The sequence below is a fragment of the Xenopus tropicalis genome, chromosome 6 (assembly GCF_000004195.4).
Source record: "Xenopus tropicalis strain Nigerian chromosome 6, UCB_Xtro_10.0, whole genome shotgun sequence".
In the NCBI taxonomy this organism is placed as follows: domain Eukaryota; kingdom Metazoa; phylum Chordata; class Amphibia; order Anura; family Pipidae; genus Xenopus; species Xenopus tropicalis.
The window spans coordinates 120214395-120237808 of NC_030682.2; the positions used below are offsets into that span (position 1 = coordinate 120214395).

The following is a 23414-nucleotide window of genomic DNA, read 5'->3' on the forward strand; positions in this document are numbered from 1 at the left end:
TAAAACCAGTCCTGACTACTGAACACTTTAGGTGAGGTGTGGTCACAAAGGCTCCATGTTCCCTGGATTAACACTACCATTAAAACCGAGATGGATTTTGAGATAACAGCGCGCTAACACCAACATGGATTTAGAGAACACAGCACTCTAACACACTAACACCAAGATGGATTTCAAGGAAACAGAGCACTAATAAGCACACTAATGCCAAAATGGGATAAGCATAACAAACATATACACTAACATCAAGATGGATATAGAAATAACAAAAACACCAGGATGGATTCCAGTAGTGCACTAAAAAGCCCATATGGGTTTAGACAAAACAAACACACTAACACCATGAAGGGTTTAGAAAGAACAGCTCACTAACAAACACTATTTCCAAAGCACCAAAACCACTAACACACGAACAGTCTAACACCACGAAGGGTTTAGAAAGAATGCTACGTATATGCTATGTATAGGAACATCTAGAGTTGCTACTTTCCCCCCTTCTATACTGGCCTTTGTTGAGGGAGGGGTGGTGGTGACGTCACGGGGCAGGGATGGGAATAGGGGTATTGGGCATGGCCGGTAAGAACCTTGCCTTAGGAGGCAGGGGCAGAAAAAAAACTGCCTCTGGTAACTTTAAGAGACGAATTTTCGTCTTTTGAAACTAAAAATCGTCTCTGCTTGTGTGTGTATGTGCGTCAGTTAGAAGCATGATGCCATATCATCTCATGCACTACTTACCTGGGCCCAAGCTGATCGATGCTTTCCTTGCGTTTCCGTGGCTCTGCCCTGCTAGGGTCAGAGGGATTTTCTCCCATCCCACTCATCTTGAACACATATCAGCAACTGTGCAATAAATGGAGAGACGAGAATGAGAGAGACGGCAAGGCATCTGGTTTTATACAGTTAATGCCCCTTTTAACCTTGTCTTATTGTAGTGAGTACAAAATACATTGCTGCACAACAACGTTCCTGGGGAAACCCATTGTACTCACCACTGTCTCCTTAGTGCCAAAGCCTGCATTCAGGGGAGAAAAATCAGTTGGCTTCAGGTACATTCTCTTATGAGTCAAAACCAGTTGTGAAAAAAGTATAAATAGCCAGACAGATGATGCTTTTAATAGCAATTACATTTCCAAATAAATTTAAAACAGAAAAAAAAAATCTACCCCATCCATTCTATTTTAATCTCATTATGGGTCCCTATAAAATGAGAGACACCTACAAAAGTAAGCAATGAAGATGTTCATCATATACAGGCCATCCTTTATAGTAAAGCCACAGTCCTATTGCTTTATAAGAATGTATTCTGTATGGGTCCCATGTGACAATAACAAATGCCAAGAATCTATATATAGCATCAGACCGCCAACAGGAGGTTTGCACCAAGCAATGTAAACAGATTGATATTATTTCATATATCCTGTTGCCCCAGTTCTAGGTCCATGTTTATTTTTACACGATACAACGATTGTTCAGCAGCCAGACTTCCACAATCTCGGAGGGTGCTGTCCAAGTAGTGTAGATGAGGGTGATGGGAGGTGTAGTCAAGCAAGGCTGCTAAAGGAAAGCCTGGTGGCTACAAAAGCAGATCTGTCAGAATAACTTATACAACTGAACAAGTGACAAGTATGTAGCTCTGAGGAAAAGGAATTAAGCTTGCCATACAAGCTGGACATGCAAGGCTGCCAATATGCCCACCATAACATGGGCAAAGTCGAGCTGATCCGATTGACTCTTGGACCAATTATAGGCTCAGAATAAGAGCTATGCAGGCCATCGGACTGAGGACCACATCTGCATGCCGATATTGGTCGTTTGAGTCCAACTGCTGACACCATACATGGGCCAACAGGCAGGGTCCGGGTCTGGACCGGGTCGGCATCTTTTATCGACCTATATATGGCCACCTTTATACAAGCCCCTAATTAAGCACATACATACATACAACACCCCTGTTATCTGTATATTAGTTCTAGTGTTGGCACAGTGAGAGGCATTCATTTTAAGGCCCAGAAACACAAGAAAAGAATCTTTCAGCTAATTACTATGCTCTTCTCTGGATGCCATGCATTTGTGGTCACCACTAAAGCTGCCTATACATGCTAGGGTCCATGCACTGGGATTGCTCATTAATATGAGTAATGTGTGTGATTTGGGTCACTCTGGGGCCTATGAGGAGAAAGAAGGCAGTGGGCATTACTGGTCAACCACAGACCTTATACTGGATATGGTACAGTCCTTGGCTGACTCAATTTAATTGCCAATAAATAATAAACATCTGTACAAATGCTGATCGGGGAAATTATTGTTATAGTTTCATACACTGATTGTAAAAATGTCTTTACATGGTTATTGGCCAGTGTATGGGAACAACTTTGGCTGGTAATGCTCATAGGTCAGTGTGTATTCGGCATAAACAGATGAAAATCAAAAAGTATCCTTTTCCATAGTATGAATGATGGGTTGGTGCTGCTTAGTATCACAACAGCCCAATATTATTATTATTTTTATTTATACATTGTATGTCATTCCCATTGGTCCCAGCCCTACACACTGAGCATATTTCCCAACATAGACATTCACCATAAGATGTCTATCACCTTCACACAGCTGTCAGCCCAACAGGGTCAGTTCCACCAGAAGCCAGTTTCCTGTATGGATTTGGAGTGGGAGGAAGCTGAAGAAAACCCACGCAGTCACAGGCAGAACATACAGTACAAATTCCATGCTGATAGTGCCCTGGTCACAACTGCACCAGTGCTAATGACTGAATAATACCCATTAGGGACAGTATAACATATTGGCTAATAAAGCTAATAGCAATAACCATGAGAGTGTATTTAAAGCCTGGAATGCCTCTCAAACCAACTGCTTTAAGATTGGCAAAATAATTTAACGATGCAGAATAGACATTTTGCTATTTTTTTCATTATAAAGAAAACGTTTCCTTTTTTGAAAGCAGTAACAGTTTATTACCACATGTATTTATTAATGTATCAACATATTCAGCAGCGCTGTACAATAAATGGCTGTATACCCTACACATACAAGGTTACACACAAAAGCAACTAATAAGTAATACAAGAGGGTTAAGAGGGCCCTGCCCAAAATAGCTTACAATCTTTAAGTGGTCTTGCTTTCACACTTACTATTTCCCCTGTAATTAGCTGTGTTAATTTAAAATAAAAGAATGAGCCCTGTTTTAACAACCCACTCTTGTCAACCTTTGTTATGACTATTTTGATTTTATCTGGCAATGTGATTAGCTCCCTCACAAGAACCAGGAGACAAGGAAAGTAACACGGAACAATTCAATTGCTATCTGCCCTGTTTAAATAATATCGATATTTCATGATCAAAACAATAGGCAAAATGTATGTTTAGCGCACAAGCCCTTTTCACTGAACTCATGGCACACAAGGAAGGGGGGGCATACTGGCTACCTCTTGTACCACTACCACCCAGCTGTTACTGACATACTTTTAAATCGATAAATAATATATGTAGCAGAATGTCAGCTCTTTTATTGTGAAGGTGTAGTTTCTCCTTTCATACTTCCAAATTTCTCCAAGCGCCCATGATTATCAATGGGCTGTAGGTGCTGCAAGTGAAAGACACAATGGAAAAAAAAGGTAGTGGAATTCCAGAATAACAGGCGGGTTATTTAGAGGTCAGAGTAGAGTCAGCACAAAGTGTAAGTGTAGAGCACACAGGACAGAAAGTAGTGGCACAGCAAATAATCTCCTTTCCATGCGTATGTATGCGGAGGGAGGTGCTTCCCTATACCCTGCACCAGAATAACAACGGGTGCCTTATACTGGATACTACAACACACATACACAAAGCTTTGCAGGGATGACAGATATTTTTGTTCTGTGACAAATGTAAGGTAGAGTAGCAACGGATAGCAGGGGGGTGCCGCACAGGCTGCTAACAAACACTGCTTTGCTCTGTATTCCTTCCCCAAACGTAGTCTTTCTGCCTTACTAATGGCTGCCATGGTTGTTTTAGCTCATGCTGTGTGTTAGTACTGTGCTCATAAATCTGTCGTGTGAAGTTGCATGTCACAGTGTAACACAAGCATGGCCGCTTTATACTTACCTATAAACAACTGCCACAGTTTTCACCACCTTTCTTGCTATTTACTAACAAACTTTTGAATGTCTGTTTTTGTAAAAGTGATTGGCATTCCTTAATGTGTCCCATAATGTCCAACAGAAATACTGTTACTATTCTATTGAAATGTCCATTTAATTTCTTCTGCTTATACTAAAATTCTGTGTTCTTTTTGTGTTAGAAAAAAAATGGAGTGTGGACTATTATTACATTCATTTATAAAGCTCCAACCTATTCTAAAGCTTGGCATATAAGGGTACTTAACAACAATGTCCCATGTGTGTTGTATTAATTTATTGTTCTGCTGTACAGCGATGCGTACATATAAGTAGCACTATATAAATAAAAATATACATACATGCATACATACATACATAAAACATACATAGAACTCAAGACAGTACAAGGGTTTAATCCATAACTAGAAAAACAAGGGGCAGATTTATTAAGTTTGATAAGGAATCTGTTTTTATCCGTGTTTAGAACTGAAAATAATAAATTTGAACGAAGCAGATCAATTCTGTATCAATTAAATTCTGATCAATTGCCCAGGTAAGCGTGTCCTCTGTTCTTTGTTTATTATTTGAATAATGTGTCCCCTGTTGTAAAATATAAGGATATTTGGCCTTGTGCCTTTATATGCTCATGGTTCTCCTCAGTGACTTATAATATCCTGATACTTTACAACAGAGAGAGTATTTTTTTTGTTAAAAAAAAAACACAAGTGACAGAAATTTCATCACTAAGTACCAATTATAACTGATGACATCGCTAAGCAACGTTTATAAGGATATAATATAATGAATATATAGTGAAAAAACATAAATAGATAGCCAAAAACAGTTATAATAAACCAGTATTCTCTTAGTCCCCATTGTCCCACTTTGGCTGAAAGGTTTTTTATTTTTTGGACAGAAATGATTTCTTGTGCCCCTGCTGTAGCACCACAGATTAAAAAACCAACAAACTGAGAAACAGCTGTAGCTCGAAACAGGAGTAGTGACACACAATTTAAATAACTAAACAAAGTACAGGTATGGGACCCTCAGGACCTGGGGTTTTCTGGATAAGGGGTCCTTCTGTAATTTGGCTCACCATTTTTTACTTCCGATAAGGATTAATTATAACTTAGTTGGATAAAGTATAATCACTATTTTATAACTACAGAGAAGAAGAAAAATCTAAATTATATGATTAAAATGGGTCTTTTCCTTAATTTGGAGTTTTCTGGATAACAGATCCCATACATGCACCGCTATATAAATATATAAAAAGACATTTTGTTTTTAAATCCTACACAGTACTGAACTCTTCCATATGTACAGTGTATAGGCAAGAGAGAGTAGTACTAGTGGGAGGGGGAGGCAGGAAGTGATGCACCTCTCTTGCCCCCAGGCAACTCTCTGCAATAACAAAGTAAAGGCCACAATGGAGCTCTCTCCTGGCTTCTCTTTCATTTCTCTTCCTTTCTGTTTGTTACTTTATGGCAAAGGCAATGAATGGACAGACAGTGAAGAAGCATGAAAGTCTATATACTCACGCTGCACACAGCAGATCTCCTTGGGAATATTTCGCCCACTTGCCCTCTATGTACAAACAGTAAGGTAGTGCGGGGGCCAGCAGGCAATGCTCACGCTGTGGAAGGAATGCACATTCTCTGACAGCGCCTTCACAGAATTCATGACAGGCACAGAGGAGAATGAGCAAACTTTTTAAGAAGGGGTAGGAGCAGCCAAACTGGTTTCTCAGGTTTTTATCAAAAGGAAACTCGCTGAGTATCTGCTGCACTGGGCTCCACCTCTGTATTTGTCAAGAAAAACAACTAGTATCACACAAGCACTGCCTTTCTACTCTCTGGGGATATGCAAAGATGTTGGCAAAACTGCACTTTCAGCAATCACTATAACTTTACTCCTTTAAGCATTCTATATGAACTCAAGGCCATGCCACTATATAGAATCCTTGCTGCTCTGCATTCACACTTCTAACAGATCTCTTATTCATATCGCAGGTATCTGAACAAGAACCACTGACCTGAGGATAGCCAAGCACAGTGTGTTTCTAGGTCCTGTCCCAACTATTAATATTATTATTATTAGTATGTAGCCAGGAATTTTCCACAGACAGGCACATTCCAATCACTGATCATCTACAATATGAACATGGTGGGTTGCAGTTTTCCCATCCTTTATGGCAGAGCTGTGAAACGGATGGTTTGTTGGCTGCATTAAGCCCACCAAGAATTCAGTTTGAATCCCGGTCTACCTATGGACCTCATACATATGTTCTTATAACATTTTTATATAATTAAGGGCCGAGATATGAAATAAAAGTTATTCTAGTGATATTGTAGCATTAAGCCCACCAAGCAATCAGGCAGAGGTTTGAGTAAGAGACTGGGATAAGTAAAGGAGAGGCACTGAATAGGAATATAAGTAATAAAAAAAAATAACCATAACAGTACAATTGTAGGGTCAGCGACCCCCATTTGAAACATGGAAAGAGGTAGAAGAATAAGACAAATAACTTAAAAACTATAGGAAATAGAGACCAATTGCAAAGTTGCTAGGAATAGGATAGTCTATAACACACTAAAGTTAACTAAGGTGAACCAGGTGAACCACCCATTTAATGGCAGAAATCTTTCCCCCATGGGTGCCTAACTTCTGAGAGCTGTAGTTCTCATATAAAGAAGAGGAAGTTCTTGGCTGCTCACTATGTCGGTCGCTACCATGGGATTGTGGAAGCTGTAGTTCTACAACAATTAAAGCATCTCAGGTTCCCCCTGTTTTCTGTGCGCTGGGAAAGCTGCACATTAGTCCCATTCATTTTTAGCAATGATTATTAGATGCATGAAGGAGTAGTAAAGTAGCAGTAAGTAGCAATAATGAGGTAGGTGAGAGGATGAGAGACATTTATGAGCAGGGCAGCACTAGGAGCCAGAAAGAAGAGTCACTATGTAAGCCGCTCAGAGCAAAGCCTGTGGATACGATGTGCTTACTCAGCAGCATGACACAAAGTTAGCAAATAAGTGCTGTGTAGCTTTCCCCTTACCTCCAGATACACTTCTGTGGGGGGTGAGCTTGGCCTGACACTCAACCAAAGTCCGTGTTGGGGTTCATATCTGGTGGGGGAGAAAAGCCAGCCTTCCGCAAGTGTGAGAGCTGCGTGATCAGAGCAGTAGAAGCGGTGACAATGTGATCAGCTGCTGCTGCTAGAGTAAGGGCTTCCGTCTCATGTCCCAAAGCCTCTGCTCCACCTTCTCTCACTCCCTGACAGCCGCCCAATTGCCTTCCAGCTTGCTCTCTCTGTTTACTATGCAAAGAGATCACTTGGGCTGTAGTTTGGCCCGAAAGGCTGCAGCGTTTCTCTATGGTTTCCTCTTCTGGGGAGGGACACTGCACTGACAGGAGATTATGCAACTAATCCCTCAATGCCGTCTCCTCTGCTTAAAGGAGCAGATCAGTGTATAAATGAAACTGGGTAAAATAGACAGACTGCGCAAACTGAAAAATATTTTCAATATAATTATTTAGGTAAAAATGTAATCTATAAAGGCTGGAGTGGGCAGATGTTTAACATAATAGCCAGAACTCTACTTCCTCCTTTACAGCTCTCTAAGCTGTTAGCAGTCAGTAACCAATCAGTGACTTGAGGGGGGGCATATGGGGCATAACTGTCAGTTTGCTTATGAATCTGACCTGCATGCTCACAAACTAACTGAATAGTTATGTCCCATGTGGCCCTCCTAAAGTCACTGACTAACTATGAAGGTAGAGAGCTGAAAGCAGGAAGTAGAGTTCTGGCTATTATGTTAGACATCTGTCCACTCCAGCCTTTATAGATTAAATTATTGCCTAAATAACTATATTGCAAAATTTTATTTACAGTAGATTTGTCTACATATTTTACCCAGTTTCCTTTTTAAACTGAACTGTTCCTTTAACCCATTAGGAAGGGATAAGGGGGGCAGCTGCAGCGAGGTGGCCTCACTGTGCAGAGGGAAGGCATTGTGCTCCTGGCAGGGACCATTAGAATAAGTCCACCCCTCATCTGAAATAGGAGCAGGGAGCTGAGAGGATCTATTGGGAGCTCCAATAAAGGGGTAATTTTTACAGTATTAATTTAGCCCAAAGTGAAACCAGTACTATATATTATTCATAATTGCCTACAAGATGAGAGATCTATTATTTTATCCTATATGTCTCCTTTAATATTTGCTGATCAGTGATACAATTAATGTTTTTAAGTTTAAATCACTGTATTGATTGCTTGCACATGCATCTTAATTGATTCAACTGTGGTGTAAAACTATAACTCACTGCATTGTCAAGTTGCAAACTTTTTGTAGCTTTTTAGAAAAATGTATAGGTAAACATGGAACATTGGTTTAAGGTTTTCAACAGATGTGAATTGGGATTTGGTCACATACACTTTCTGTTTATGAAGCTCTTTCGTAAGTGCATTTTTTGTGTATTTTCAGTGAGTCATGCAGTCATGAATGAGCATAGAAAAAAAAGAAAGCTGCTAGAGCACACTGGCTCCTGCCTCTCTGTGCACTGTCGGGTATGCCCAGAAGGCCCTCCTCTTGGTCTATCCTGTGGTCAAAGAGATAAGGAGAGCTCAGAAAGTAAGAGAAAGGAGCTAAAGGTTTTAACTTATAATTCAAAAACCAGATCTGACTGAATGCAAGGACTAAAGGTGGCCATACATGGATAGATTTCAGCTGCTGATTCAGGTTCTCCAGACCTGTGTATGGGCACCCCCAACAGGCCTACCTGACAATCACGCAGGTTATTGTCATATGGGACATACACTTGCTGCCCTATATATTCCTGGGATAATGGCTGATAGACCAGTGTTTCAATATAGCCATATCTTTTTATGAGCTAAGGGTTAAAACTCTATGGGGGAAGTAAAACTAAAAAAGTCTGCCTACCCTGCAATGAGACCAGTGGCACTCCCCATCCGCTGACTGACAGTTACTCTGATTACGCATGCAAACAAAAAGCTGCCCACCAACAGCAAAAAGTGCTGACTCGAGAGGTGAAACATGTGTATAATAGAAGGGTTCCACATAACTGCATGTATACAGAAGTGTTTACATAAGCACTTCCTTCTGATACCTACCTGAAAGGATGGGGACTTAGCTAGACAAACTGTTTTGCTTAGCAGACAAAAAGGCTGCATGCCAGGATTCCAGGAAAGAAGAGACAAAGCACCACACAGCACCTATATGCCATTCCGCACCAAGTGGGGGCACAGTCATACCACCATGAACTAATAAGCGGAAAGGAAAGATGCAACTGTGTATGAGCCCCTGTACCGGCTATACCAGGAACGTTCAGAATGTCATTGATGAGTGGAGAGACAAACTGTTTCATTCACTAAAATAACGTTTCCTGCTTTCAACATGACAGTAGGTTGAGCAAATTCATAAAAGAGATGCAGCGAGGACTGGTGCCAATGCACAAAAATAATAATAATAATTAATGGGCACCAGGAGCAGGTCATTCTCATAATACTTTCAGAGAAATGGCTGAAAATCAACTTTGTTAAAAAAAAAAAAATCTTGTGAGTACTCAGAAGGTTTTTCTCTGCTCAATAACTCACTCAAAGATTTTCCTTTTCTCATTGAGTTCATTTTCAGCCAACTGTATCCAGTCCAGTTGTTTCAAATTAATTATATAAAGACATATTAAACTGATAATATCTTGAAAGCCATAAATAAAAATCTATTAATATATTATGTATTAATGACTGCACCTGTGCTTAGAAGAGCATTTTGAAGGTTTACATTTTCTTCATAGCTTTCACCATCCACTCCAGCCAGCAGTGCTGAAACTGAAACTAACAGAAATGCTGCTTTTTGTGACTCAAATAAAAGAGGAACAGTCACATGACTAAATGAAAATATAATCTTCTTACCAGCTATGACCAGCTGTAATGTTTGTGCCATGCACCACCTACTTTTATGGGTGCCACTGAGCTCTCCTGGGGACCCACACCTACCCCTCCCCCCCTTTACCTTTAGAAAGAACTGACAAGACCCCAAATCACAGTTAAGGGAAGGCTCAGCTCAGCATCCCTAATTGAATATCTAGATCTGCAACCACAGAAGCCGAGAAATATACTCCTGCTAGCAAAGTGCTGTTTAGTCAGCCAATATCACTTTCACTTTGATGTGGCGGGTAGCCAACCCTCCAGCACAAGGAAGTGATTCTAGCAAGTAGATAAACACCAAAACATAAACCAAAGTGAGTGCAAAGTCCAAAAGACACATTTTCCAATTGCACATTGCTGATTTATTGATTTACCAGTGCAGAGAATCGCCCCATGATGCTCGCTGTTACCCATAGGATTGGGCAGTCTTGCTAGCAGGAACATGGGATAAACAGAGAGGGGCTGCTAGCAGCCAATCAAAGACAGGAGGAAGCTTGGAAACAACAGGGACATGTGATACCATCATTTCACAGATATCCCTCTTATTCACTCTCATAATGACTAATAAATTACAGCTAATTACTGACATAGCTATTATGAAACCCACTTATTCAGAGATAATGTTACCCGCCGCTAGTATGCCTTTCGCTCTTATCTCTGCAGGCCATCTTCCAAACAAGCTCTGTTAAGCCAGTGGATTCATTGTGGGTTTAACTAATGCGCTTAAAGAATAAATTAGCTGGCCCTTTAGCTAAATCTTAATTAATCTGCCACTCTAAGTCGCTAGTTCTTGTACAGGAATATTAATACCTACTTCCCAACAATTCCACACTGGGAATTTAGCTTTTCCAACTTATTTTCATTAACATTTGGATTGACTGAAGGAACAAACGAACGAACGTACAAATGATTAGCTAAGGACAGAGTACAAATCCCTTGTATGCATTGTATATCATAAGCAGTCCCAAGCTGGCCAAGATCCCATATTAATGCACATAGACAAGGGGGGCAGTAGAGAGGCAATAACTGGGGAGGCAAGATATACTGGAAACCTCCACACTATTTAAAGTAAATTTCTCAGCTCTCTATTTGTACAGGATATTTTATAGGCATATTTATAGTGGGATGAAAAGGAAAGTTCATCCTTTGATATATAGAGCCATTAAAATCCTATAGAAGTGAAACGAGAGCTCACTATCTTTGCCCCCTGTACCTGCCCTAATAAGTGTGGCCATTTCTTACTCTGCTTTGATAAGTAAATATAAGGTTTCTATTTTTTTTTTTTTTATTTATAACGGTCTGGATTAAGGCGGTGAGGGCCAAACTTTACCAGCTGATACAGCTTTACCGGTTGGCAGTGTCAGCTTCTCTTTGCGGTTTATACAGGGTATACATAAAGGGCAATCAAGAGTTTTTTTTAAAGGAAATACAGAAATATCATTCACCTTCTGTGTTAAATAATAACAACTTCATTTGTTCCATTTGGCTTATAGAATAGACCTACATTTCTAATATGATTTTATGCCACAATTTCTCAATTTCTAATGTGCTAATTGCCAGGCAGGCTGGGGCTGGCTCACACACTAACAGACTCATTATGCTTAACTATTTATAAAGGTAGAATACAATATATGTCTTCCATAGCAGTTCTTGCTGAGCAAAACAAAGGAAATCACCAAAGTTACTGAGTCTTAAATGGTAAAAAAAATTATCAACAAAAAAATACAGGTTGCAGGGCTACTTATCTATAGAAGGGATATTAAGGCCAGATGTGGCCACACAAGACTATTTTGCAACCCCCAATTGTTTGGTATGTCATTATATTATAAGAGTTTGGACCCCAGTCACTTGCTATATTAAATATCTTGCCCCCTAGAAAAAGCTGCCAGCACTGAACTACAGAAAAGAGAAGGAATTTCAATGGTGAGGATACAAGTGCAACACTGAACATTGTGGGATTACAAAGTAAATCAATATCTGATTATGCAAAGTGCTACTGTTAAACTTTGAACTTAAGTGGTAAGAAGCCACGGAGTGGTTGAGTCGCCTGTGACAGATCTCTGCCGGTGACAAACCGCTCCGAAAAGGCTTTCCATTGGCAATTGGTCTTCATATTTTATTTTTGTGGTTTATTAATTTAGCGTTTTGTTCGGCAGCTCTCTCGTTTAAAATTTCAGCATGTATCTGGTTGCTAGGGTTCAAATGGTCCTAACAACTGAACAGTTGTTTGAGTGAGAGTTTACAAGATAAGAAGGGAAGAGGTTAAATAGAAGGATAACTAATAAAATGTAACAATAAAGCTTTTTAGGCTGCCGGGATCAGTGACCCCCAACAACCTAATGGCACTGAAAACGAAAAGGCAGAAGAAGGTAAATAATTTGGAACCTATACCAAATAAAAATTAAGAGAAATTGAAAATGGCCAATCTGTAACTTAAAGGGGAACTACCCATTAAATGACATAGTTAAAACTGCAGTTTACTTTCTCTGATGGTTTGGCATACCAGGCTGCCATTTTATCTCTTATCAGGCAAGGGCCTACAACATCAGCATAACCAGGTGGTGCCTTGCTGGCAGGTGGCTGCTAGTGCTCACTGTCAGCTGTCTGGCACACAAAGCGAATGAATCCATTTGTGTTCCTTCCCACTATGATGGTCAGGGTTGGCATATCACATCAGTTACTAAAGGATATATATTCAGATCAGATCTCAGACCCAAAGAAGGCCACTTGCCAATGGCAACAAAGAACAATAGCAATTCTGAATTTCATGAAAGACCACCATAGCTTCATTGTGTTTCACGCATGGCACTTCCATAACCAACGCCTGATCTAAACACATTTAAGAAGTGAAATACTTTAGGCAGCTTTTATAACTGGGCCATTTTTTTGTGACAGTAATTCCCTGTGACATATGTTACAAAATTGAATTGTCCCAGAAAATTAGGGATAGCTGCCAAGTATGCCAAGCTAATGTGAAGGCACCATATAACTCTGTATAGGCAGCACCCGGAGTAACAACAGAAGGAGGGCACACGCTGAGATTTAAACAAAAATATATTCCCATGTGGCCTTATAATGGTGTATAAAACCACAAAGCTTTACTCGCAGAGCATAAAAGTATCACGTTTTAATATTACATTTCATAAAGCTGCTTATAAAGCCACATGTTTACTGCTAGCACCCAACTTCCTCGCAGAATGCAGTCATTTCTGAGTCACATCACGGGTTATGGGGCAAGGGTGGTGCAAAAATGTATTACTGTACTGTAAAAATGTACAGCACTGCATATACTAGCAACACTGAATAAAGTTACTGGGGCAGTGTAGGAAAAGGTGGTTCAGAATTAATGCCTAAAATATTGCAAAAATCCTATTGTAAAATAGATTCTCTATAAATAAAGCTCAATTGTAGGCAAAGCTTGAAAATTAACACTGTGCTTCTCCTGCATATTCCCAACATATTCCCTATATATTTTCAGGCCCCATAATATTCTACATATATACTGTGCCTTTCCAGTCACTGTTTCCTACCATGGGGCACAGTTAATCCTCCACTTACTGTATTGTTGGTGGTGATGTTTCGAATGGGTAAGGCCTGGGTGCTCCCAACAATCCCTGCGAGAGAGTCAGACATGGCACAGCTCATGAATTTTTAAAGCTCAGTTTCTTCAACATGCATCTGAGAAGATGCTTTAATAATGACACGTTAATGGCTAAATGACTTCTTCCTGGGAACGTTACAGGGCCACTTTACTATGCTGATGCAATGCCTAATATGTACTCTGATATCATCTGATACAAGCTTTTGATTTACAAGAGGTGTGGAAAGAAACTGGGCTCAGTCCTGTGCGCCGGACAATTAAATATGCTCATCGTATTGAGTATGGAGAGGGGGGAGCGCTATGTGGGTACTCTAAGAGCTCTCCTAAGGGAGGCAGATAACTAAACTACTCCACTGTTAAGAGACAGCAGCGTAAAGATGTCTGCAGCCCTTCAAATACTATTATCCATACTGTTAGGCTAATGCTACACTAAGGGGGCGATTACTTTAAAACACAAGTTCGAATCCCGAATGGGAAAAATTCAGATTGGATACGATAATTTCTGAAGATCGCAAATATCACAAAAATGCTTACGAATAAATCGTATTAGTCACGATAATATTGTATTGGCGATCCAAAAGTCACGAAATGTTTGTACCGGACAATTGTAAACAGCGGCAGAACCTTTCCGAATTTTGCGCGCGGGCGTCCGAAAAAGTCGTGCAAGCGTGAAAAAAACGGCGAAAATACGCTCGGAGCGTTTGTGTCTTAATAAATCTCCCCCTAAGCGTATGGCGTATATTTTCGGCAAGCCGAAAAACACTTACCGAAAATAGCGGCATATGCTGCTACCTGTGCCTGCACCCAAATGAATGAAATACACTCGGGTGCAGGCACATGTAGCCGATATCCGCCTAATATATGAAGTCTCGCTTTTTTGGCAGTTATCGGCTACATGTGCCTGCACCCAAGTGTATTCCATTCATTTGTGTGCAGGCACAAAGTAGGCTGAATCTACAGTAGCAGGGCGTATTTGAATACGCCCGTGTGGCATCAGCCTTATAGGGGCAGAATTCAGTGGAGTAATGGGGGACCCAGGGGCCTTTATTGTGAGGTTTGCTTCCTCAGTCGTTTTCTTTCATTCATGAGAGCTTTTGGGGAGCAGGGAACAAAGGGGCTGGTGGGCACGCAGGAAGCTGGGGTGGGTAAGGGTAGGGGTGGATGTGCATGCTGGGTCCCTCCAAAGATTGTTTTTGCAGGGGCCTGGCCACATACAGTTATGGCCCTGGCAGTATTTTTTTTTATATTTCTGGCACTAATTTTCACTTTAGCACTTCCTTGTTCTGCCAAGTCACTGTTTGTGAGTAAGTCCATCCAAAGCCCTACAGGGGAACAGCTTTGTATGATATGACATTTACTTTTATTTGAATGACTGGGAACTGCAGTATTGCAATAAAAAGGCAATGTTTGTGACAGCTACAGGTGTTGCCTTTATTGCAATTTTAAGGAGTTGCTTCATTTGAGGCAGTAAACATGGCAGCTCATACACATTAATATGAGGCTGAGTAAAAAATATCCTGTTTAAAAAAGGAAAGTGCCTAAAAATGGCACAGTTAGTAATACATATTATAGCTTTTGTATCTGGTATTGGATGACATTGAGGTTAAAACAGTGAATGTACAGAAAAGAATCTAAAGATCTAGAAAATAAATCATTCAAAATTATTATTATGTTCCTTCACCAAAACCAAATAAAAACATTAGTATTTTGGAAGCCAATTCAGATTTGTGCAGCAAAGGGCCATGCAGGCCTAGATATCAGAGATTTATTCTATAATATAATTACATATATATTCCATCCATCATCTTGGATAAAGGATATTGCTATTCCACTGCTGGAACTGTTGGTGTTGCCCCTAGATATAATAATAATAAGCAAAGATACAACTAGGGAGCAAGCACTGCATTTTATGGAAACAACAATATTTCACCTCTGAATTGGTTTAGCCAGATACAGAAAAAAAGGTATTTGCACTTTATAAAAATGTGTAGGAGAGAATATTATTATCACAGGAAAATTATGATTAATACAAATATATTCATACCGAACATGCCATGAGTTCTAATATGCCAAGAGATAAAATAAACACAGTGACATATTAAAAAAAAAAAAATCTGGGTGGGCTCCCTAAATTGTACATTCTTTTTTTTACAGTGGGGGCGGATTTTCCTGTAGATAAAAGTAAGAATGTATTTCATGAGATAATTACAAGATAAAACACAATTGAGATCCGGAGAAGAATCAAATTATGCCTGTTTGAGCGATTGTTGCTTGGCTGTCATTTTGCTGAACAGGCAAGTCATGAAGTTTTAACATGACACAAACAGTGGCCAAATGGCCCGCAAGCCACAAGTGAATTCATCTAGCAAATGAGCAAAAACAAAGGTGGATTCACTGAGTATAAAAGACCCACGGACAACAGTTAATGCTTAATAACTACTAAAGGAAAAGACAATAATATCTATAGACCTTCACAAGTAAATATGATGACAATTAATAGTTAACATGGCATGAAAATTTTATCCAGGCAAATAGAATCTTTCGGCAGCATTTGTTTAAGTTTAATATGCCTACAAATACCTAGGCAGCAAGCTTTCCAATGTCTCATTATGAAACCTTTGCACCATTCAGTTGACTATTGGCATTGCACATGATGATGTTAGTTTTGGGTTATTTTGCCTTTCATCAGCCATTAAAAAAAAAAACACACTCCATTCACAAGTGGCAGAAATAGAGCCACAATGACAATGCACCATTTGCCATGCCCATGGGGAAACATGTATCTCAAATCCCTTTCTTTAATAATGTTTTCCACTATATTCAATGAAGGATAATGTTTATTTGTGACTCTTCTGATTCAATCATTTAATTCAGTGCTGTCCAACTTCTGTGGTACCGAGGGCCGGAATTTTTCCGACCTACGTGGTGGAGGGCCGATAATGGAAGCCAGTTTTGACTACTCCCCTTTTTGAAACCGCACCCACTTGAAACCACACCCATGTTATCACATGACCATACCCATATTAATGGGTGTAGTACAGCAAAAACTTGCCATACTCTGCCTGCCCTACCCTGCCTGTGTGTGCCATACTCTGCCTTCCCTACCCTGTCTGCGTGTGCCATACTCTGCTTGCCCTATGATGCCTGTGTATATGGCACACACAGGCAGCCTACAGTGACACAATGCTGGCATTGCTCCTACAGTCTACACAATAACTATATATTAAAAAACTTTTTAATTGCAGTACCACCTCAGTATATGTTCTTTTTGTAGTGTGCAGGGATTATTTGTGGGTTTCTACTGCTCTGAGGTGTGAACAGATGAACAATGGGGGTGATTACAGCCTGAGCCTGAGGTGTGAACACTGCAGGGGGTGAACAATGCTGAGATTAAAAGGTGTGAAAAACACAGGGGATTACATATTTAAACAATACAGCCTGATTACAGCCTGAATCTGAGGTGAGAACCATGCAGGGGGCCAGTTAATCACAATACTGATACCATTTAAAGCTTACACAAGAGAAAGCCATCAAAGCAGCCAGACAGGTGGGGGGCCACACAGAGGGGGGTCGCGGGCCGCATTTAATTAATGGGGCTGAGCTTATGCAAACAAAATAGAAAAGGGTTCCACAGGTTGTTTACCCTATATGATATTTTTAAGAAATGTATTAGTTGGCCTTCACTGTTTATTTTATATGGGTTTTGAAATATTAGCAAAGAGATTTTCCTGATTTCCAGCCTGCAACAGAAAATGCCATCTGGTTGTTGGGCTCAGGACACCATTAAAATCAAGGGACCCATATTATTAGTTAGTAAGGTTATCCCCCAGGGGGATGTTAGACTAACACCCACCTGGCCCTGCTAAGAAAAATGGGGCCCCAATAAAAAAAAATGCATGCCTACTCCTGGCCCTGGTTGGGCTCACTGGCAACTGACTGACTGTTTAATTTTTACTGTTATTTTTAATTCATTCTTTCTTTCAGGCCTTTCCTATTTACCTTCTGTTTTGACTTCCAAATTGATGCCTGGCTGCTAGGGTAAATAAGCCCTAGCAATTAAGCCCACACGAAAAGCTATATAACAGAACCACCCAGCACAGGGGGCTCTGCCAGATCCACTCTGTATAAATATTCAGTTAAATAAATGTATCTACATATTTTTGCTTATCTGTGTGGGTGGGATACTTATTAAAACAAACAGTGGTTTTGTAAGGAAACCCATATAACTGGAAATGTATTGTATTTTGAATGGCTTGTATTTTGATTAGTCTTTTGTAGCATAGTGAGGAAAAACTGTTCGGTGCCGGTGTATACATGCAAGGTGATAAAATACTAAGTAGAAGGATTTGCACGTATATGTTACTACATACCCATTGGTTTTATATGAGTTAAACACTAAGGCTACATTCTTAGAGCTTATGTTGCTGTTTTGGAACAGTTGGGCCTTGTAAGGCACCTGAGAATGGCGTCACTTACACACAAACAAGTCCCTCTTGTCACACCAAAATGTTTGCTTATATATAAGATTTTCCATAACTTGCTGCACATACCACTGTCTCCCCTTCCCACGCTATTCATGCATTTTACATGTAACCAAAAAGATGAGGCGATGGAAAGATAATGATTGTGAGTATTCTTTTTTCTTTTTAAAACAAGCAAGTCACATTGCAAAAATCTATTTTCACTGTATTCAATGCACCCCATAATATTCATCTGTCATTGCTACTGTATTCCATGTACCCCTTTCCTGATAAAGCTCAGCTCTAAATTAACTTTTTGTATGATGTAGAATGTGCTATTCTGGGACAATTTGCAGTTGATTTTCATATTTTATTATTTGCATTTTTTTTTTAATTATTAAGCTTCCTGTTTGGGAGCATTCCAGGTGGAAATTTCAGCAGTGATATGGTTGCTAGTGCCCAATTTAAGCAACCAGGCAGTGGTTTGAAAAAGAGACAGGAGTGTGAATAGAGGAGGGCCTTAGTAATATAAAGTAACAATTCAATTGTAGCCTCACTGAGGAAGGAGTGAGAAGAGGAAGGCAAATCATTAGGAAAATAATTCACCTTTTATTAAAAAAAAAAAATGAAGATCAAATAAAACAGGCCATTCTATAACATACTGAGCTTGAAGGTGAACCACCCCTTTAAGATGCGTTTTCATACAATTTTTTTCTTTCAAATAAGACATTTGTGGGTAGTATGCAGGGTTTTTTGTTTTTTTTTACTTTTAAGGCACAGTGCTCCACATTATGAGAAAGACCAAGGCCCTAAACATTCTTACTTACTTCATATCTGTTTTTCTATCAAATCTCTCTTTGGGGCAGAACTACCTTTCATCAAATTTCCTAGAGCCAAACCTTTGCAAGTAATGCTGGCTTGCTGTGTGCACTTTATTACCAAATAATCACTAGTTATGCTTGGTGTAATGGGAATTCCTGCACAGTGAAGTACTCCACTTTTACTGCAAAAAGTCACTAAAATGACAAGGTGCTCCTTGGAGAGACCTTTATACAAATATTTGTATCAATAAAATAAACTGTAGTGGTTATTTCTGAAGAATATATGTTCTTGGGGAGACTAATTTTCTCTGCAGTGTCCTTTGTTTGCAGTTGTATATACAGGGAAGGAGCCCCAGGTTTTTATATTCTATAGGTCTGAGCACACAATGATTTAGCTGTCCATTTGCATTAAATATATTAAGTACTTCAAAGGGACTGAAAGTTTTAATATTAACATTAGTTTATGTCCATCAGACAGACTTATTACAAGACGACCCAGGGCTATAAGTAGGGGTAATATTTAAAGGAGACTTGTGTAAAAAACAACAATGCGCCAGTGCATTATATTCCTTTATATACAGAAGAAGAGTGGTCAAAATTTCAGGTTGATTTACTGAAAATTTCTGCAAAAACCCCACTAGTCCAGCCTTAAAGGAACAGTAACGCCAAAAATGAAAGTGTATTAAAGTATTTAAAATATAATGTACTGTTACCCTGCAGAGGTAAAGTTGTGTATTTGCTAGAGTAACAGTACTATAGCTTATATAATAAGCTGCTGTGTAGCCATGGGGGCAGCCATTCAACCTGGAAAAAAGGAGAAAAGGCACAGGTTACATAGCAGATAACAGATAAGCTCTGTAGAATACAATAGTGTTTTATCTGTTATCTGCTATGTGCCTGTGCCTTTTCTCCTTTGAATGGCTGCCCCCATGGTTACACAGCAGCTTTGTTTATATAAACTATAGTAGTGTTTCTGAGGCAAACACACCAGTTGTACCAGCACAGGGCAACAGTACATAATATCGTAATTATTTTTATACACTTTCATTTTTTGGTGTTACTGTTCCTTTAAGCACACTGCACTGTAGGATAGGAACCAATTAGCAATCAGGGGCGTTCTGGGGGTCTACACTGCCCTGAGGCAGCCTTTTTAATACTGCCCCCTCTCGCACCCTATCTTTCAGAGCGTCACAAAAGTGCAAGGGGGGCTGCTTTGCACCTCTGTGACAAACACCCCTCATTTGAAACAGACAGGGATAGTATCAGATCTATAGGGAGCTCCAATAAAGGGACCATTTTAAAAGATAATGGTGATTTTTATTCATTTTTGCCTAAAAGATTGCAGGAGTTTTTAGTTTTGCTATATGTCTGTTGAAGTCAGGGGGCTGTGAGGGCCATTCCAAAACCATCACCTTGCTTTTCAGGAAGTTTTCTGAAAGTTTTCTTGCTCCTCCAGATCTTGCCTTGACTTCCACAGTTCCCCTTAATAGCCTTTTCTTAAAGGTGAAGGAAAGGTAAACACTAACTAATCAGAAAGGTCTATGTAAATACAACCATAAGCACTCACAGTAAAGCTGCAGAGTCCTCCATCAAAAGAAACACAGGATTTCTTGTCTCCTTTTTTGTAAACATGTTCTTTGGGTATCTGACTTCCTTTCTCAAAAAACCTTCATTCCTGGGGCCAGAGTGTGCACAGCTCTCTCCTCTCTCCTGCTCCCCCCTCACACAAGAATGCTAAGAACTCTCTCCCCCCTCTCTTATGAATTTGTGATCTAAGCTATTAAGGCTAAACTGCAAGCAGGAAGCTATGAAAACTTAGGTATAATGGCAGCTGTAATCATAAGCTAAAAGACTCAGGTATGGTAATGCTTTCTGTTGAATAAATATAGTAGTCTAGGGGCACTAATGTGGCGAATCTCTTGGCAGTAAAATGCTAAAATGACTTTCCTTCTCCTTTAATGACATTATAGACAGTGGAATTCGGGAAGAATTTTACAATATTTCATCCCTTGCTTTACAGGCGTAAATCAGCTTCATTTTCAGATCCTTACTAAGTTACATAGAGGAGCCCGCTGTTGTTGATTACCGGTGTAAAGTTTGGGGTCTCACAGATTTTATTAAACTCTGCAACTGTCAACAAATGACAACTCCTAATGGTTATTAATGCCCAATTAGGTAATCAGAGTGAGGGATTTTGCAAAAACACTGGACAAGTGTTGCACGTGCCACAATTATTATTTTCCTTGTTCTTATGTTTTAAAGTTTGCAAAATAAAATGTAACTGTGCATTAACATTTCCAAATATGTTCTTTTTAACAAACGGATTCCTGCAGCAGTAGTTACCTAGTATTTACAAAATTAACTAAACATATTGGCAAGAGGTCCAAACGTTTGCATTGAACTGTACCAGGTTCCCTGAGCTCACTTAAGGAGACAAGTGGGCTAAACATACTTTGGATGAAGCGATGGATAGAAAAAGGATGACGATGAACAGATAAGGTGAAAAAGAAGATGTTACAAGAGAACTGAGAATTAGAAGAAATCAAGATGTTAGAAGAAGGGCTGGGAACACATGGGTAGGAGCAGATCCAGGGCTTAGAACAGGATCCAGGAACAAGGATGCAAGAACAGGATTCAGGAACAAGGATAACCATAGCACACCCTGGAGCTACTCACTAGATCTAGGAAGATGATACGCTTGGTCAAGATGTATACAGTAAAAAGTAAGTCACTTCGCCTGCGTAATGTGTAATATCTCCTGTGTTCTCTAGAGGCCTTTTAACATGGCCACCTTAACAGAATACTATTTACAGTTTACATATTTACAAGTCAGTAGGAATGTGTGTATCTGTATACTCGCTGTGCCATGTATTTGCAGAACTGGCTTCTGTAAAAAGGATTCTATGATGGCGGGTAAGGTTGGGGCAGGCTTTGAGGGCATTGGGAATTATAGATACAGGTAAGCGACCGGTTATAAACTTGGGACCAGGGATTTTACAGGGATCTTTCTGTAATGTGGATGTCCATACCTTAAAGTAGAAGAAAAAGTATGATCACTGGGGGACTGATAAACTGGATACTGACTGATCTGACCGCAAACCTGGATGATCAGATCCTACTGACCATATCTCTACTAATAAGGGGTTGTTTATCAAAATCAAGCTTGTGTCTTCTTAATTTGAGAAAAACATGGTGAAAAAACACAAATCCTTGCACAAGTTATTTTCTGAAGTTGGCAGAAATAGATTTTCGTTCTCAATCTCTTATTCCAGTTTGTCCGCACCAGGAAGCTGAGCAGGTGGCATTTAGCAATAGGACATTTTTGCTGAAAAGTGTGCCAGGTAGAACTTTTAAAATCTGCCTCACATGCCACAAGCCTAAGCCACATTAAATGCCCTATTCTCAGAGATAAAAGGCTTAGATAAATGGCATTAAGTTTTACCCACAGACAATATGCAAAACTAAAATAATTAAGTAATCCCAATGAGCTGTTTTGCAGCTCAACATCAAATGTCCCATTGCATTCTAATAACTTCAGTTATTTACTGGAAAAAGGCTGACCAAACCCAAAAACAAATAATACATTATTCATAAAATCAGGCCAATCAAGAATTTTTTTTAGCAAATGTATTGTCAAAATATGAACATTTAGACAACTCACAGAATTTGTCACAGCTAATACCAATAAGGTCTAATGCTCCCTTAAGAAAAATATACCACTCCCTCTCTATCCCTAATTCTCTGACCAATCAAATCCCTGCAAGGTTGTTATACAATGCAGGACAAGGCCGCACAAATAATCAGCATAGGACAAACCTTTCATCTTCTATAAAAATGTGTATAAATTTCTGGCTTTTACAACCTAACCAGTCCATCAAAATACACTTTTAGACATAAACAGTTATATTTACACTATAGAAACACTATGCAGAATAAAAAAGGGCATACGCATACTTTAACCATGCACTGTGCAGGGATGGGAAATCATATTTGCCATTTGAGAACTTTGGTGATTATGTGATTTAGAGAGGTTCAGGGGTGCAGCACTGAGAAAGACATCCTGTTGTCAAAGTGTCATGATCTTGACAACAAATTGGCTGGAAAATTCCTAATAATTCAGAAAACAGAATGCAACCTAAAGAGGACAAGGCAAGACAAGATAAATAAGCAGCCCTGATGAGGCAATACAAACCAGCCTCCATAGCCACAGAGCAATCCAAGGACGTTTTGGCCCCTATGGGATGCCGCCCCCCTATGTCTAGGTTTTTTGCATCAGGGGGGTGTGCACTCTCTGCACTAGAGGAAGCAAATTAAAATTAGTCTCTTTAAGTTACCAGGAGCAACTTTTTGTCTCCTCTGGTAACTTTAGGGGCTCTGCCACCTGAGGCGTGTCTCTCAGCTATCTTTATTGCAGGAGCAAGCAACACCGGTAGTAAGACAGCACCAATTTTGGAACACTCTAAGTAGATCTCCAAC

At 39.7% G+C, this 23414-nt stretch overlaps 1 protein-coding gene across 1 annotated transcript in view; it reads right to left on the minus strand.

The window, feature by feature from the left end:
- ncoa2 (nuclear receptor coactivator 2) overlaps window positions 1–23414 on the minus strand; it is a gene marked incomplete at its 5' end in the record, with an annotated part of 94327 nt that overhangs the window by 39404 nt on the left and 31509 nt on the right. Inside the window, 1 exon segment of the mRNA NM_001142159.1 lies at window positions 736–840. Within this exon segment, the coding sequence (NP_001135631.1) occupies window positions 736–821 (86 nt within the window).